This window comes from Sorex araneus, chromosome 3 (genome assembly GCF_027595985.1).
Source record: "Sorex araneus isolate mSorAra2 chromosome 3, mSorAra2.pri, whole genome shotgun sequence".
NCBI lineage: Eukaryota > Metazoa > Chordata > Mammalia > Eulipotyphla > Soricidae > Sorex > Sorex araneus.
The window spans coordinates 94,528,795-94,542,233 of NC_073304.1; the positions used below are offsets into that span (position 1 = coordinate 94,528,795).

General features: G+C 38.0%; 1 protein-coding gene across 1 annotated transcript in view; it reads right to left on the reverse strand.

Moving 5' to 3' along the window:
* Positions 1-13,439, reverse strand: part of ATP8B4 (ATPase phospholipid transporting 8B4 (putative)) — a 185,983-nt gene that overhangs the window by 37,317 nt on the left and 135,227 nt on the right. The window contains exons 18-21 of the mRNA XM_055132113.1: positions 12,860-12,965; positions 4,118-4,265; positions 1,049-1,232; positions 103-326 (exon numbers count right to left, since the gene is read on the reverse strand). Of these exons, the coding sequence (XP_054988088.1) occupies positions 103-326; positions 1,049-1,232; positions 4,118-4,265; positions 12,860-12,965 (662 nt within the window). The remainder of the gene's footprint in view (positions 1-102; positions 327-1,048; positions 1,233-4,117; positions 4,266-12,859; positions 12,966-13,439) is intronic.

Sequence of the window (13,439 nt, forward strand, 5' to 3'; positions counted from 1 at the left end):
AGGATGGGTGTTCTATCACTGTATGACTGAAACTCAAACATGAAAGTTTTATAACTGTAGCTCACCATAATTCAATTTAAAAATTTGTTATTTTTCACCAACCTGAGCTGAGAAACCACAGAAGAAACCAAACCAGAAATGTACAAGTGTGAACGCAAAATTCTTATAAAAGAAGTAGCATAAGAATTTGCACATCCGGAAGTAGGACCACCTTCCATGGACAAGTAGAAGCCTTTGGAGGTATCGAAACTGTGCAAAGGAATAGTCGCTGGCTAAAACAGCCTGCAGGCCTTCCTGGCCGCTGATGCCAATGCCAATATGAGCACCTGCAAAGGAAAAGAGAAGCACTCTCATTCCCCAAAGATACCAGTGTGTTTGGGACCTTGTCATTCCTCTCACATGGAGTTATTTGTTTACCAAAACCATATAACTATAACACTGATCATTTATTACAACTATATTATATCCTGCTTGGATTGGGACTGAGCCTCTTCTGCTCAGATTCCTCATTTTCCAGTAGCTAGGTGGCGACACCCAGGGACTGCCCCCGGTGCCATGTAATTCCACAAACGGCCAACATCCAGAGACTATAAAACCAAGCTCCCGGAAGACATCTTATGGCCTAGTTCTCCCTCTGGGAGAGCCTGGCAAGCTACCAAGAGTTTCCTGCCCACATGGGAGAGCCTCACAAATTCCCTATGGCATATTCATATGCCAAAACCAGTAACAGTGATGGGTCTTATTCCCCTGACCCGAAAAGAGCCTCCAATGCGGCACCATTGGAAAGGAGAGGCTTCTAAAATCTCAGGGCTAGGATGAATGGAGACGTTACTGATACTGCTCGACAAATTCAACGATCAACGGGATGATGATGATGATGATGATGATGATGATGATGATGATGATGATGATACTATCTCCTGAAACATTCTTTTTTTTTACAGTTAGGTGTTTTTCCTAGATTTACAGAAATAAAAACTGGCTCAGGAAAATTCTGGAACTTGCACAATGTGGGTGAGCAATCTGCCGCATCGAAAAGTTCTCTTACTTTTGATCATGCTGACGTCATTGGCTCCATCACCAATGGCCAAAGTTACAGCATTTCTGTGCTTCTTCACCAGCTCTACAACTTGGGCTTTCTGAAGAGGGGTGACTCTGCAGCAAACTACAGTCTTACACAGGCAGGCAAGGTCTAGGAGATCGTTCTTGACATCGCTTTCAAGGGCATGAGCCTATGGAATTTAAAACCAAACAGGAATGGAAAAAGAAGGGAAAAGAAAGAAAAAAACATTTGCAAGGCAATTTTTTGTTTCTCAACTGATTTCTAAACAGTCTGATTCATTTCAATAACTCATTGTTGAATCAGGGTCATATGAACAATGTCTAAAGAAATAAGTGTTGAATTCCTACTGAGTATCAAGAAATCTTACAATAAAACACAGAGCACTCTTGTGTATCTTCCTTGATATACCTTCATACTGCATTGGAGAGATTAATGCCAGAAAAGTTCCAGCATTCATTAAAACAAGAAGAAATAGTAGACAGATCCAACTGACCACCTCACCATGTTTAGAATGAACCGTCATAATTTGCTTGTTCTATATGACAAACTATTTGTTTCCTTTGCCATGTTGATTTGTATAGTTTAAAGATTATAGTGGTGTCTGTTAATACATGGGTGAATGAAAAGCACATGATCTAGAATATGACCCTTTAAGAACATAGTGAATGAATATAAAAGGGACCTGTGCTAGAGAGAGGTATACAACCTGTATCCCAGACAGAGTCGCCCAACCTATTTCTACACTTACTCCTCTCTAAGCACATGAGAGCCTTTAGACATGCCAAGTAGTGACTGGAAAAGAGAAGCACAGTCCTATCCCATTAGCTGTGAAAGTATTTTTTTCCAGAAAAAAAAACTCACTGTACTTTATTTAATAAACAGATTAAGAAGAACCAGAAATCCAGGCGTAAATTTTGAAACAAAAAAAAAAGTGTCTTTGAATTAATCTTTAGCAAGATGATCTAGAGCCCATCACAATCTGATCCCTATATTTCTTTTAAATTCTGCTTCTATGCTACCTTTAAGTTTCAAGTTTACTCCCATCATGTTAAATTGTGGCACAGCGAGTAGGCATTTGCCTTGCACAAGGCTGACCCGGGTTCGATTCTTCTGCCCCTCTTGGAGAGCCCAGAAAGCTACCGAGAGTATCTCGCCCACACGGCAGAGCCTTGGCAAGCTACCCATGGCATATTCGTAACAAGTCTGACAATGGAGATGTTACTGGTGCCCACTCGAGCAAATCGATGAGCAACGAAATGACAGTGATACAGTGATTCAGTGATAATTCAAAAAGGTTCTTTCTTGCCTCTCTGTTTTTGACTAGCTGTCTCCTCTGCCTGAGAATACCACCTCTTCCACTCTCTTCCCTGAATTTCCATGAAATAATAAATATAGCCTTTTTGCTTTCAAAACAGTGATGTACATGCTTTATAAATGTCAATGATACAGGTGGAAGGATAGGTGAATGAATCAAAAACACAATTGATATGAAAAATTCTCATATCAAGGCATCTAATTTCTAGGAGGGAAATATGAGTTAGCATCCTCCAAAATAATTTTCCTTTCTCAGAAAGAAAGTGTCTAACAAGCCAAAAAGTGTGTAACCAGAGAGGTCCACTTTCCTCAGTTTTCTTTTTTCTTAATTATAAGCAAGTGAAAACAGCCTTAGAGTGTGAGAAAGAGAAGTAGATTCTGCAGAACATCAAGATCTGAACAAAATGGGATCAAATTTTGTTGTTGTTACTGTTTTTAAGTTTCTGACCATACTAGAAACCTGGTTAATTTTCCTTAAATGGAAAACAACATTTCATGGTTTCATGTGTTTCAGGCATTGAAGTCAGAGGGGATCTTAAAGAACACAGAGATCTTTAGATGTCCCTGCAGATCTCAATACAGGAGACAACAGCATGTGTTGTCACCTGAGTATTCTAACCCCTGAGATCTTGGCTTCTTTAAGCCTGAAAGCAAGGCAAAGCACACAACTTATTAAGAATCCTTTCAATTTTGTAGTCCCTGGGCAGTTCGATTTGGAGGCCACGAGCTCCAAGTCTCAGCTGACAGGCTTATAATTTTCAGTTGCTGCTCGTTTGTGCAAGGGAGAAGTTCGTGTCATCTGGACAAACTTTCAACTGAGCTTGGCTTGCAGCTGAGCTCTGTAACTTTCCATGGTGTAGAAGGCAACACATCATTAGGTCTGGAATCCAGATGGATAATGCTCTAAGCACTAAGAGCTAACAGACAGCTGATCACAAGGGGGAAAATACAATCTACTCATGTCCAACTTCTTTTGTCCTCTAAGAAACTGTCTACAGGAAGATACATTTATTTTCCGAACTCAGAAAGTGAAAAATAATCATCAAAGCCTGAGAAAGATGCAAGATTAGCCCTTTGTGCACATAAATGATAATTTCACTGGAGTGCAATCAGAGCTTTTGTTTTCTAAATTAGAAGCTTAGAGGAGTGTTTTGATATTTGTTCAAGATTTGGAACCTGAACTACATTAGAAGTACAATGCAAGTTTATTCTATTACGACAAGAACCAGATTTCCTAATCAAAGCAAATTGTTTGGCATTGCTGTAAAACACTGCTATTTAGAAAAACCACCAGAGGTATCTTAATGGCAATAATTTGGTGTGGTAATTATATGAAGGTCGGGTTGTGCTCTACAAATCACAACCGTTAGCAAGAGCAATAATTGCAATGCATCTATCCAGTTGCATTATTTTAATTAAATAACAGAGTTCTATGACACCCTCCCTTTAGAAGACTTAAACAATTCTGCTAAGTGGTCTATAGTCATTTTGACAAAATTGATATTCTGTGAAGTCAGTACTCCTTTAGATCCTCCCCTCCACTGTGGTGGTTCAAGCAATAATGTATGAAATATATATTAGAAGTTTCCTTTCCCCTGGAAAACAGGAAATCATTGTGTCTGCCCTGTTCCTAGTAATGTCATTTCTTTGGAAAACACAAAAGAAGATCTCATTAAGACAGGACAAGAGATGATTATTGGGGTGAAGAAAAAGAAAGAACAAAGCCTTAGGCAAACTCACCAAACTGTGGCCATTTATGATTAAGGCATAATCTCCTGTTATAGTTTCTTCTACGACCGAATCCAGCTCCAGCTGCTGCTTTTTTTCAGAAACTTCAGGGCCATTGGAAAAATTTCTGTTTTGTCCAAACAAATTTTGCTTTGCTTTCCTTAAGGGAGAAGGAAAGGTGGTAAATGAATTATATCAAAACATGCAGAACACACCTATTAACTCTTAACAAGAGAATTGCCTAGATGTCAATTTACTTTATCACTGCTCAGACTATGGCACAAGGATCTGTTTTTAGCAAGTTTGTAATGAGTATGGATAAGAAATTTTCATATTCCAGAAAGTTGGATATAAACATAATGAAAACAGGATCACCCTGAATGCTTTAAATTACCTAAATACTAAATCACCATCAGGAGCTGTGTTTGCGCTAGGAGTACCATGAATTAAGTTTGGTATGTAAGGTTGCCTGAGCTTCTAATACTTAAGAACCACTAATCTGCCATTTGATATTGTTAATAATGGAAAAGGAGAGACAAAAGACAGTTTATGAAGTCCTCTAGGAATTCTAGCACATCTATATATAAAATAAATTCATGGATTTGCAAAACAATGTAATATAATCCAGCTTAAAACAGCAGGCTTCTTAGAAGCACTCTTTTTCTTTTTTAATTTCACAATAAAAACAAATGATGGCATTTACTGAATTGGCATAGTCATTATAATATAATGGAAAATTTTAAGTGAAAATTATACTCATCAGCTCAAACAACCAATTCAATCTTCTGGGAAAGAAACTATAGACACCAAAATGTAGAGTACAACTTTCCCAGTGGAAACTCCTACCCCACAAAGGAGTAGATCTAAGGCAATAGAATAATCTTGTTCATATTACTTGCATCTCTGCTTTTTCAAAGGAATACGGTATGGGGACTGGCCCCTCTTAGAAGTGGCATTTTCCTCCTCTCTTCTAAATGAAAAGATGATGCTTTTAAAGGAAAGAACATTTCCTCTCCAAGAACTCTAGGATTACAGACTTTGGAGTAACATAGGGAAATTGGCCCACTACAGAATTTGCTGCCACAGTGAAGGACGACACAGCACAGTTTCGAAAGATGAGCACCAAGGTTAGCCACAAACACATAAGGCCACAAATCACATATACAAGAAGAGCACCCAACAGAAATTTCACAGGAGTGAGAGTCTGGCCAGAAAACAATGGATGTTTTGACTTGCAACAAAATGAAACGGTTCTCCCAAGGCTCTGGTGGAGAAAAAAAGTCTATTACAATAATTTTCTGCTCCTCTGAAAAGAGAAAGAGGAGAGGGAGGGAATGTTCAGATACAAGAACAACCAGTTTAGTCTTCAGCTTTCTAATTATTTGAAAATGTAAGACTAATTGTTCGCACACTAAGTTTCAAAACAAGCAAATAAATAAAAAAAAACCCTTATCTTCTGGCTCAACATCTCCTTCTGCTGTCCAGGACCATAATCACAGGCTACTTTAAGGAACCAGGAGGTTCCAGGGCCCTGGGTCCAGCCATGACATCATTCAGTTAGCATTCAGTTCAGTTCCGAATCAAAGGCAAAGATTTACAAAGTTAGAAGGCTATGTGTGAAATGTAGGGAGTCAGCATGGGGAAAAGGGAGAGAGAAGACATGAAAAATAATCAAGGTTTTAAGTGGAAGAATCGGACTCTGGCATCAGATGACCTTGCTAAAAGGCCTCCTCATTGTCATGACAATTTATAGTCCCATATAATAAAGAAGCAAGAGCATCCCGTAGATCAGAAATGAACAGTCCTCTGACAGCATGCAGAATTCATAAACTGGGTCATAAGGGAGTACCAAAGGGCAAACATCTCCTGAGATTTTCTTTTTTAGTAAAGTTCTCGCTCTTTGGATAAATGACTCAATCTCTGTTTTTCGCCCCCAGAGAATGAAAACATTCCAAAGAAGGGTGAAGTTCACGAAAGTATTGGCTGAAATTCTATTTACTTAGGAGTTATCCCCCCACCACCCTCCAACTGTCTTACTAATATCACACTTGAACTCTTCCAGGCAAAGAGGGCACAGTATTTCCCGCTCAACTCAAGATTCCCACTGTGCTTCCTCCCAAAAGCCAACTCTTCTGACCGGAGTAACTGTGTGTGCCTTTTCAGACCTTTGCCCATGCTTGACAGCTATTCTTGCTCTCTCTTCCTGGAACTGAGTTCTTCAAATACCAGCTGGTTCTCACAAAAACAATTTATTAGGAAGGGGAAAGCTGCACACAATTCCCTTCAACCACTATGAACTATACATTTTTGTGGGCAAAACACACTAATAAGCAACCACAGAATGCAAGTCACAAATGCTAAAAGAAAAGAATGCTCCCCCCCCCCACATACACACAAGCTTTATAAATGGAGGGCAGTCTATTACAATATTGGCATGCATACATGCGTTCATGTTGAGGGTCATCCTGGCATTTACAACCTCAAGCCACCACAAACAATGCAAAATGTAGCTAAGCCCAGGCTGGCTTGTGTGCAATCTATAAAGAAAAGTGATGAAATGGAAAGCGTCACTTTGGCAGTCTTCTGAAGGCACTCTATGCTCCAACATTAAAAGTTCCCGCTAACCATTATGACAATGATAGTTGGAAGGGCTCACTCTGAATGCGCGACATATGCTGAAAGTGGGTAAAGGACCAAACATGATAGCCTCTCAGTATTTGTATTGCAGAGCACCAAGTCACAGTGATTCAATTAAAAAAATTTTTTTAAGTTTCCCTTAGAAAATATATTGAAAAACATGGAATCAAGTTAAAAGAGGTAGTCCCATTGGATCTAACAGCATAGGTCTTGGGATCTGGAATCTGGCTTCAGGACTGAGATATGCCTTTAATAGCTCAAGTGCCCACAGTTGCTATCAGACTTGCAGCCACTTGATTAGTCAGTAACAGACCTAGGATAGAAGTTAGTTATCCTTTTCCCCCTTCTCAGGCCACCATGCCAAACTGTTTGACACATAGTCAGTCACAGGCTGCTTCTATTAAGGACAAAGACAGTGCCAGAGGAGCAGTTAAAGGACAATAGCTTTATGCCACCAGAAGAGAAAGGGAGAAAGTACATGACTCCATCATATCCCCCCCACCGCCATGCTAGGGATTGTGTTTGTTTGTTTGTTTGCTTTGTTTGCTTGTTTGGGGCTATACCCAGTGTTGCTCAGGAGTCAATGAGCTCTGTGCTTAGGAATCTCTGGCTCTGTGCTTAGGGGTCACTTCTGGCAGTGCTCAGGGAATCATAGGTGGTTCCATAGACTGAGATGCAGTTGGTCACCTGCAAAGAACAAGCCTTAATCCCTGTAGTATCTCTCTAGTGCCAAAGGAAGTGCAGACCTGCATAGTTGTGGAGTTTGAAACCAGAATCTCATTGCATACAATGCAAGTGTTTTACCATTTAGCTACATGCATAGCAATACACAAAATTATTGTTCAAGATTCTGTTACTTTAAATGGTGCTAACAAAACTGGACAGCTACATGCAAAAAAAAAAAAATGGGCTCAGACCTCTACCTAATACCATGCACAGAAGTCAGATCAAAATGGATTACAAACCTCAACATCAGACCAGAATCCATCATGTACATTAAAGACAAGGTTGGCAAAACCCTCCACAATATTGAAGCTAAAGGTATCTTTAAATGTGACACTTCATTGGCCAAGCAATTGGAAACAGAGATAAACAAATGGCACTACCTTAAACTGAGAAGCTTCTGAACCTCAAAAGATACAATGACCAGAATATAAAGACAATCTACAGAATGGGAAAGAATATTCACCCAATACCCATCTGGTAAGGGGTTGATATCAAGGATTTACAAGACACTGGTTGAACAAAAAGAAAACATCCAACCCCATTAGAAAATGGGGCGATGAAATGAACAGAAACTTTCTAAAAGAAGAAATCTGAGTGACCAAAAGGCACATGAAAAAATGCTCTTCATCACTAATCATCAGGGAGATGCAGATCAAAACAACAATGAGATACCACCTCACACCACAGAGACTTGCACACATCCAAAAGAACAAAAGCAACTGGTGTTGGCACATATGTGGGGAGAAAGAAACTCTCCTTCACTGCTGGTGGGAATGCTGACTGATTTAGCCCTTTAGCCCAGTATGGACGCTTCTCAAAAAATTAGAATATATTAAATTAATTTAATTTATTAATTAAATTATTATTTATTTATTTATAAAATAAATTATTGTATTGTTGATTTGATTTATTTAAAATAAAATTAGAATATATATTAGAAAAGATAATATACAGCATTAAATAATCCATGTATAATTGTATATTTACTACTGAAGTACAGAAAAAGACCTGAGGATTTTTGCAAACTGCTAACACCAAATAAATAAAAAAAATGTTAAAAAAAAGATTCTGTTACTTCCTTCAATCCCTGTGCCACCTGCACCAGTTTCTTTATTATTAATTATGAGAATAGGTAGTTCATTCAGATTGATTGGTACCCACTATGAAAATTTGAGCAGTAGCACTGGTGCACATTAGATTTCCAGAACTACTTGATGCTCTAAACTTTTATGATTTTTTTAATAAAACAGACAAATGAAAACACAAAATCATTTATAATGCATGTCTGGGTGACTAAAAGTTAGAGTGAGAACAAGATGTATCTATTTGGCCTACACAGGGTCTTTAAAAGTCTTAGCTTTTAAGCAACATAATATCCAAAGACCCCACAGCTCCATAATGTTTAAATACAGTGCAGATAGCTGCCTGATCTAGAGCATATGATTTTAGAGCCCTCTCTTTCAAAAAAACAACCTTTCACCAAATAGGCGTTCAAATATATATACATATATCTATCACTGTATCACTGTCCTCCTGTTGTTCATCAATTTGCTCGAGTGGGCACCAGTAACGTCTCCATTGTGAGACTTGTTACCGTTTTTGGCATATTGAATATGCCACGGGGAGCTTTTCAGGCTCTGGTGAGGACGGGATACTCTCGGTAGCTTGCCAGGCTCTCCGAGAGGGATGGAGGAATTGAACCTGGGTCAGCTGCATGCAAGGCAAACTCCCTGCCCACTGTGCTATCGCTTTAGCCCATGAATTATATGTGTACTTTATATAAGCATATATATGTAGTGAGGTATATATTGCCATTATTTATGTCTTACAAGTGAGAAAAATGAGGTCATGGATTTTAAGTAACATATATCTATAAATATTTTATATGTTGATATAAAATATATATACATATACATGTATCTTGTTGATTTAAGAGGAAATATTATTTCTTTGATATATTATAAGTATACTATTCAGAATCAGTTGAGTCCCCTGAGGATTTAGAAATAGTTTTCTTACAATGAAATATATGATCACTGTAACCAAAAGTGAAACATGGAATGGATTTTTCTGTCAGCTCAAGTAAAATTACATTCTCAATTTGTTTTCCTTTGGACAGAAGGTGCATAGATCAGAGACGTGTAATCAATGAAATAATCTTCTGAGAAACCATAACAGAGTTTAGTTATTAATTTCTGAGTATGCCCTTAAAACTAAAGTGGCAATGGCAGCAAAATTAACATGGAGCTCAAAGCGTCTAACATGGTTTCATGACATAAATTTGAAATAAGCCATATGCCCAATATGCATGAAAATTACACATTATGTTTATGAAATGATCTAAACACATTTGGCAAGTTTAAATATAAGCATTTAGATCATTTCCTTCCAATAGCTACTATCAACTTAGATCCTATTGTTTTGATATATTTTTGCTTTTGTGTTTGTATGAACTTCTCCTGAACTCAGAAGCATAGCACCAGAAAACCAAATGGAACAAATTTATGACTTCAATATTTCATCCCTAAATCGTGTTAGCAGTAATTTTTAATTATAACTTTTCCTAGATGCCCCTACTCTCCACTTCATATTGATTAAACACCCACTGAAAATGTACTGATTTTTCTTATATAGACTTTTCCATGCATTGCTCCTTTGTCTTAGACACTAAGTGTGGCTCTTACGTCCATGTCAGAGTTAACACAAACATTATTTGCCTTCAGTTGAGCATGGTGGCCTCAGGAGTTCTGAGATTAGTCTACAAGGAAATTATTTTTTTTTCTTTTTGAACATTTTGCCTTCTCACTAAAAAAATGAAGATAAGCTTTTGGCTTTTTTTCAAATTGCAATAGTATTGTATAAATGATAACAACTTAAGATAATATCAAGTTACAAAGAAGACATCAAACATAATTTATATTCCTATTACTCAGAAAGAACCACTATATATGTTCTCCAGAGTTCCATGGGCAAATAGGTGGATACGTACATTTTATACATGCATAATTTTTAAAAGGGATGATATTATGGATTATGTTTTGTAGTCTTGTAGTCTTATGTTTTTAAATTATGCATATTGCAAATGCCTTCCAAGTCAACAAATACAAGATTAATGCATAGTGTATCATTGTGTGTATATACAATAGTAATTAACCAGATCTTAAGAGTCTTAGTTTGTGAAACCTTCCAGAGTTTCAAATTTTCTACCCTCATATTTATATAAGAATTAATATTTATTTATATACCTAGTCATACACTTATGTTTGACTTGTAAGTGACACTTCTGTACACTTAGGTTTTGGATAGTTCACTCCCCATAGTCCTCAAGGGATCTTGAGGTACCAGAAATACCCAAGATCCCTCCATGCAAAATATGCACTCCATCCCTGTAAGCCATCTCCTTGGCCCTGTTCACTTACTGTTTAATGGCAATTCATAGAACTAGGAATTAGTGTCAAATGTGTTAAAATATGTAATTTCCAAATATATCATCATATAGCTTTCTGGAAGTTTTCACCCACTCACACTCCCAACATAATATTTCTGTATCACTGTATCACTGTCATCCTGTTCATAGATTTTTCTCAAGTGGGCACTAGTAATGTCTCCATTCATCCCAGTATTTCTTTACTAATTTTTCCCAACGATTGGAGGCTCTTTTCAGGGTCAGGGAAATGAGACCTGATATTGTTACTATATTTGGTATATTGAATATGCCATGGGGAGCTTGGCAGGCTCTTCCATGTGGGCAGGATACTCTCGGTAGCTTGCCAGGCTCTCTGAGATATACACACACACACACACACACACACACACACACACATATATATATATATAAAATGATATATATATGTATATATATATATACATTTCCCTTCATGATATGTCACGCAGCTAGGCATAACATATAAATTTGTATTTATCCATTTTCCTTTCACATATTGACAGATGGGCTGGAGCGATAGCACAGCAGTTAAGCGTTTGCCTTTCACATGGCCGACCCGAGTTCGATCCCTCTGCCTCTCTCGGAGAGCCCGGCAAGCTACTGAGAGTATCAAGCCCACGTGGCAGAGCCTGGAAAGCTACCCGTGTGTATTGGATATGCCAAAAACAGTAACAATAAGTCTCTCAATGAGAGACGTTACTGGTGCCTGCTCGAACAAATCGGTGAGCAACGGGATGACAGTGACAGTGACAGTGATATTGACAGATATGTCATTACTTAGTCAAACAAAGTAAGTAGGTTGAAATCTTGAAGTCTTGAGATATTAATTTTGGTTTTCAGTCACTATCCCCATCATGAGTAGCCCTCTCTACTTACTAGGAATATCCATATCCCTCAGAAGAATAGGCTAGGTTAACTGCAGAAGGACTAAGGGATACAGAACTTGCTTTCTGAATACCAAAATAGTCTTGACATCCATAGCAGTATTGTTTGTCTAAATTCCAGAAATATGGAATTTCTCTTGCAAATTGAGAGGAAAGAAAACAAGTTTCTTCAAATCTCACCACTTCATTCTTAAAGGAATCAGGGTATTTCATGTTGCCATCAGTGAAAGGCCAGAAATACCTCTCCTCTCCATCTTCCATCCCAGGCTGGAGGGAAGAGGGTTAGCACAGAAGCTTAGATATGTCTAGTGAATCACTGAAAGGAACCTAGGTCCTAACTCACCCCAGGGTAGTGGAGAGGTATGCTGCCCGAGTATGGAAACCTCAGATGAATTTCTTGGGAATTTGATTATGAAAATGTAGCCACTGAAATGCAGTTAAAAGTTTCAGGAAGAGAGATAACCACCTGACAACACAAATCTCCCTGACCACAGAGAAGTGACAAGGCAGTCACACTTCCATGTTTCTCGCATAAATCAGTTGAGAGGAACCAGAAGTCAAAGCAGAATGAAACTGAGCTGCAGGAAGTATCAGATGCCCACTGACTCTATGGACTCCATCACTAAATAAATAGCCATACCTCAAGACCACCAGAGTACCCAAGAGCTTCCTCCAATGCCCAATATTACTTCTGGTCTACCTCATCATTCACCCCAACATCCCCTTGTTCTTTGGTAATCTTGGTTTTGTAATCTAAGTCAAAGGGTTTGGCATCATTTTGATATGCTCTATTTCATTGTTCTATTTCTTTATAAGCCACAGATGAGTGAGATCATTCAGCATTTGTTGGCATCCTGAAGACAATGAATTCCCACTGAAACCAAACTTACTTGAATTTGCCGGCAAAATGAATACAAGGTTAGGAAATGTGCAGAAAGAACTCTACACTGAATTATGACCATGGGAAACTTAAGCCTTCCTATCAGCTCTCTATTTTTCTCAACTACCTGATCTTCCCAATTCCCCCAGCCCACCACTTCATTTTGTCCTTTTCACACTTACCTGACTTCTTCTCTGACTTCAAGGGCTGTGTTTCCTGCTATAATGAATACCTCGTTCATGTCATCGGTCAGCATGTTGCAGGCATAGCCAATGTTGATGGCAGTTTCTAATACAAAATAAAGCCCATCTCAACTGTAACATCATGTAAGAACTTTGAATTCTTTCTTCATAAAACTTTTGAAGCCAGGGTTTATATTTCCTTGTCTATCAGTGCACTGAGTGTCAGAGAGAGTACGATAGGTTTGATATAGGGGTACATAATGTCCTTATTCAGTGCTGTGCCCCTCTTCCTTGATTAGTACAAGTGCTCATATGAACCAATAGTTAAATATAAGTAATACTATTGCTGCCTACAGAGCATTATTTTGAAGAAACAAGTGATCTGAAATGCGACTAATCCCAGGATAACTTATAGAAGTATTAATTTTCATATAAAAATTATTAAAATACATTAATTTTCCTCTTGTTATTATTTAACTCTTTCTTTGTGAGGAGTGGTACATATCTAATTAAGGTTTCTGGTAAATTATATTTTTTGCCATAATTATCATTCCCTTTTCAGAATACCATCATAATTTAG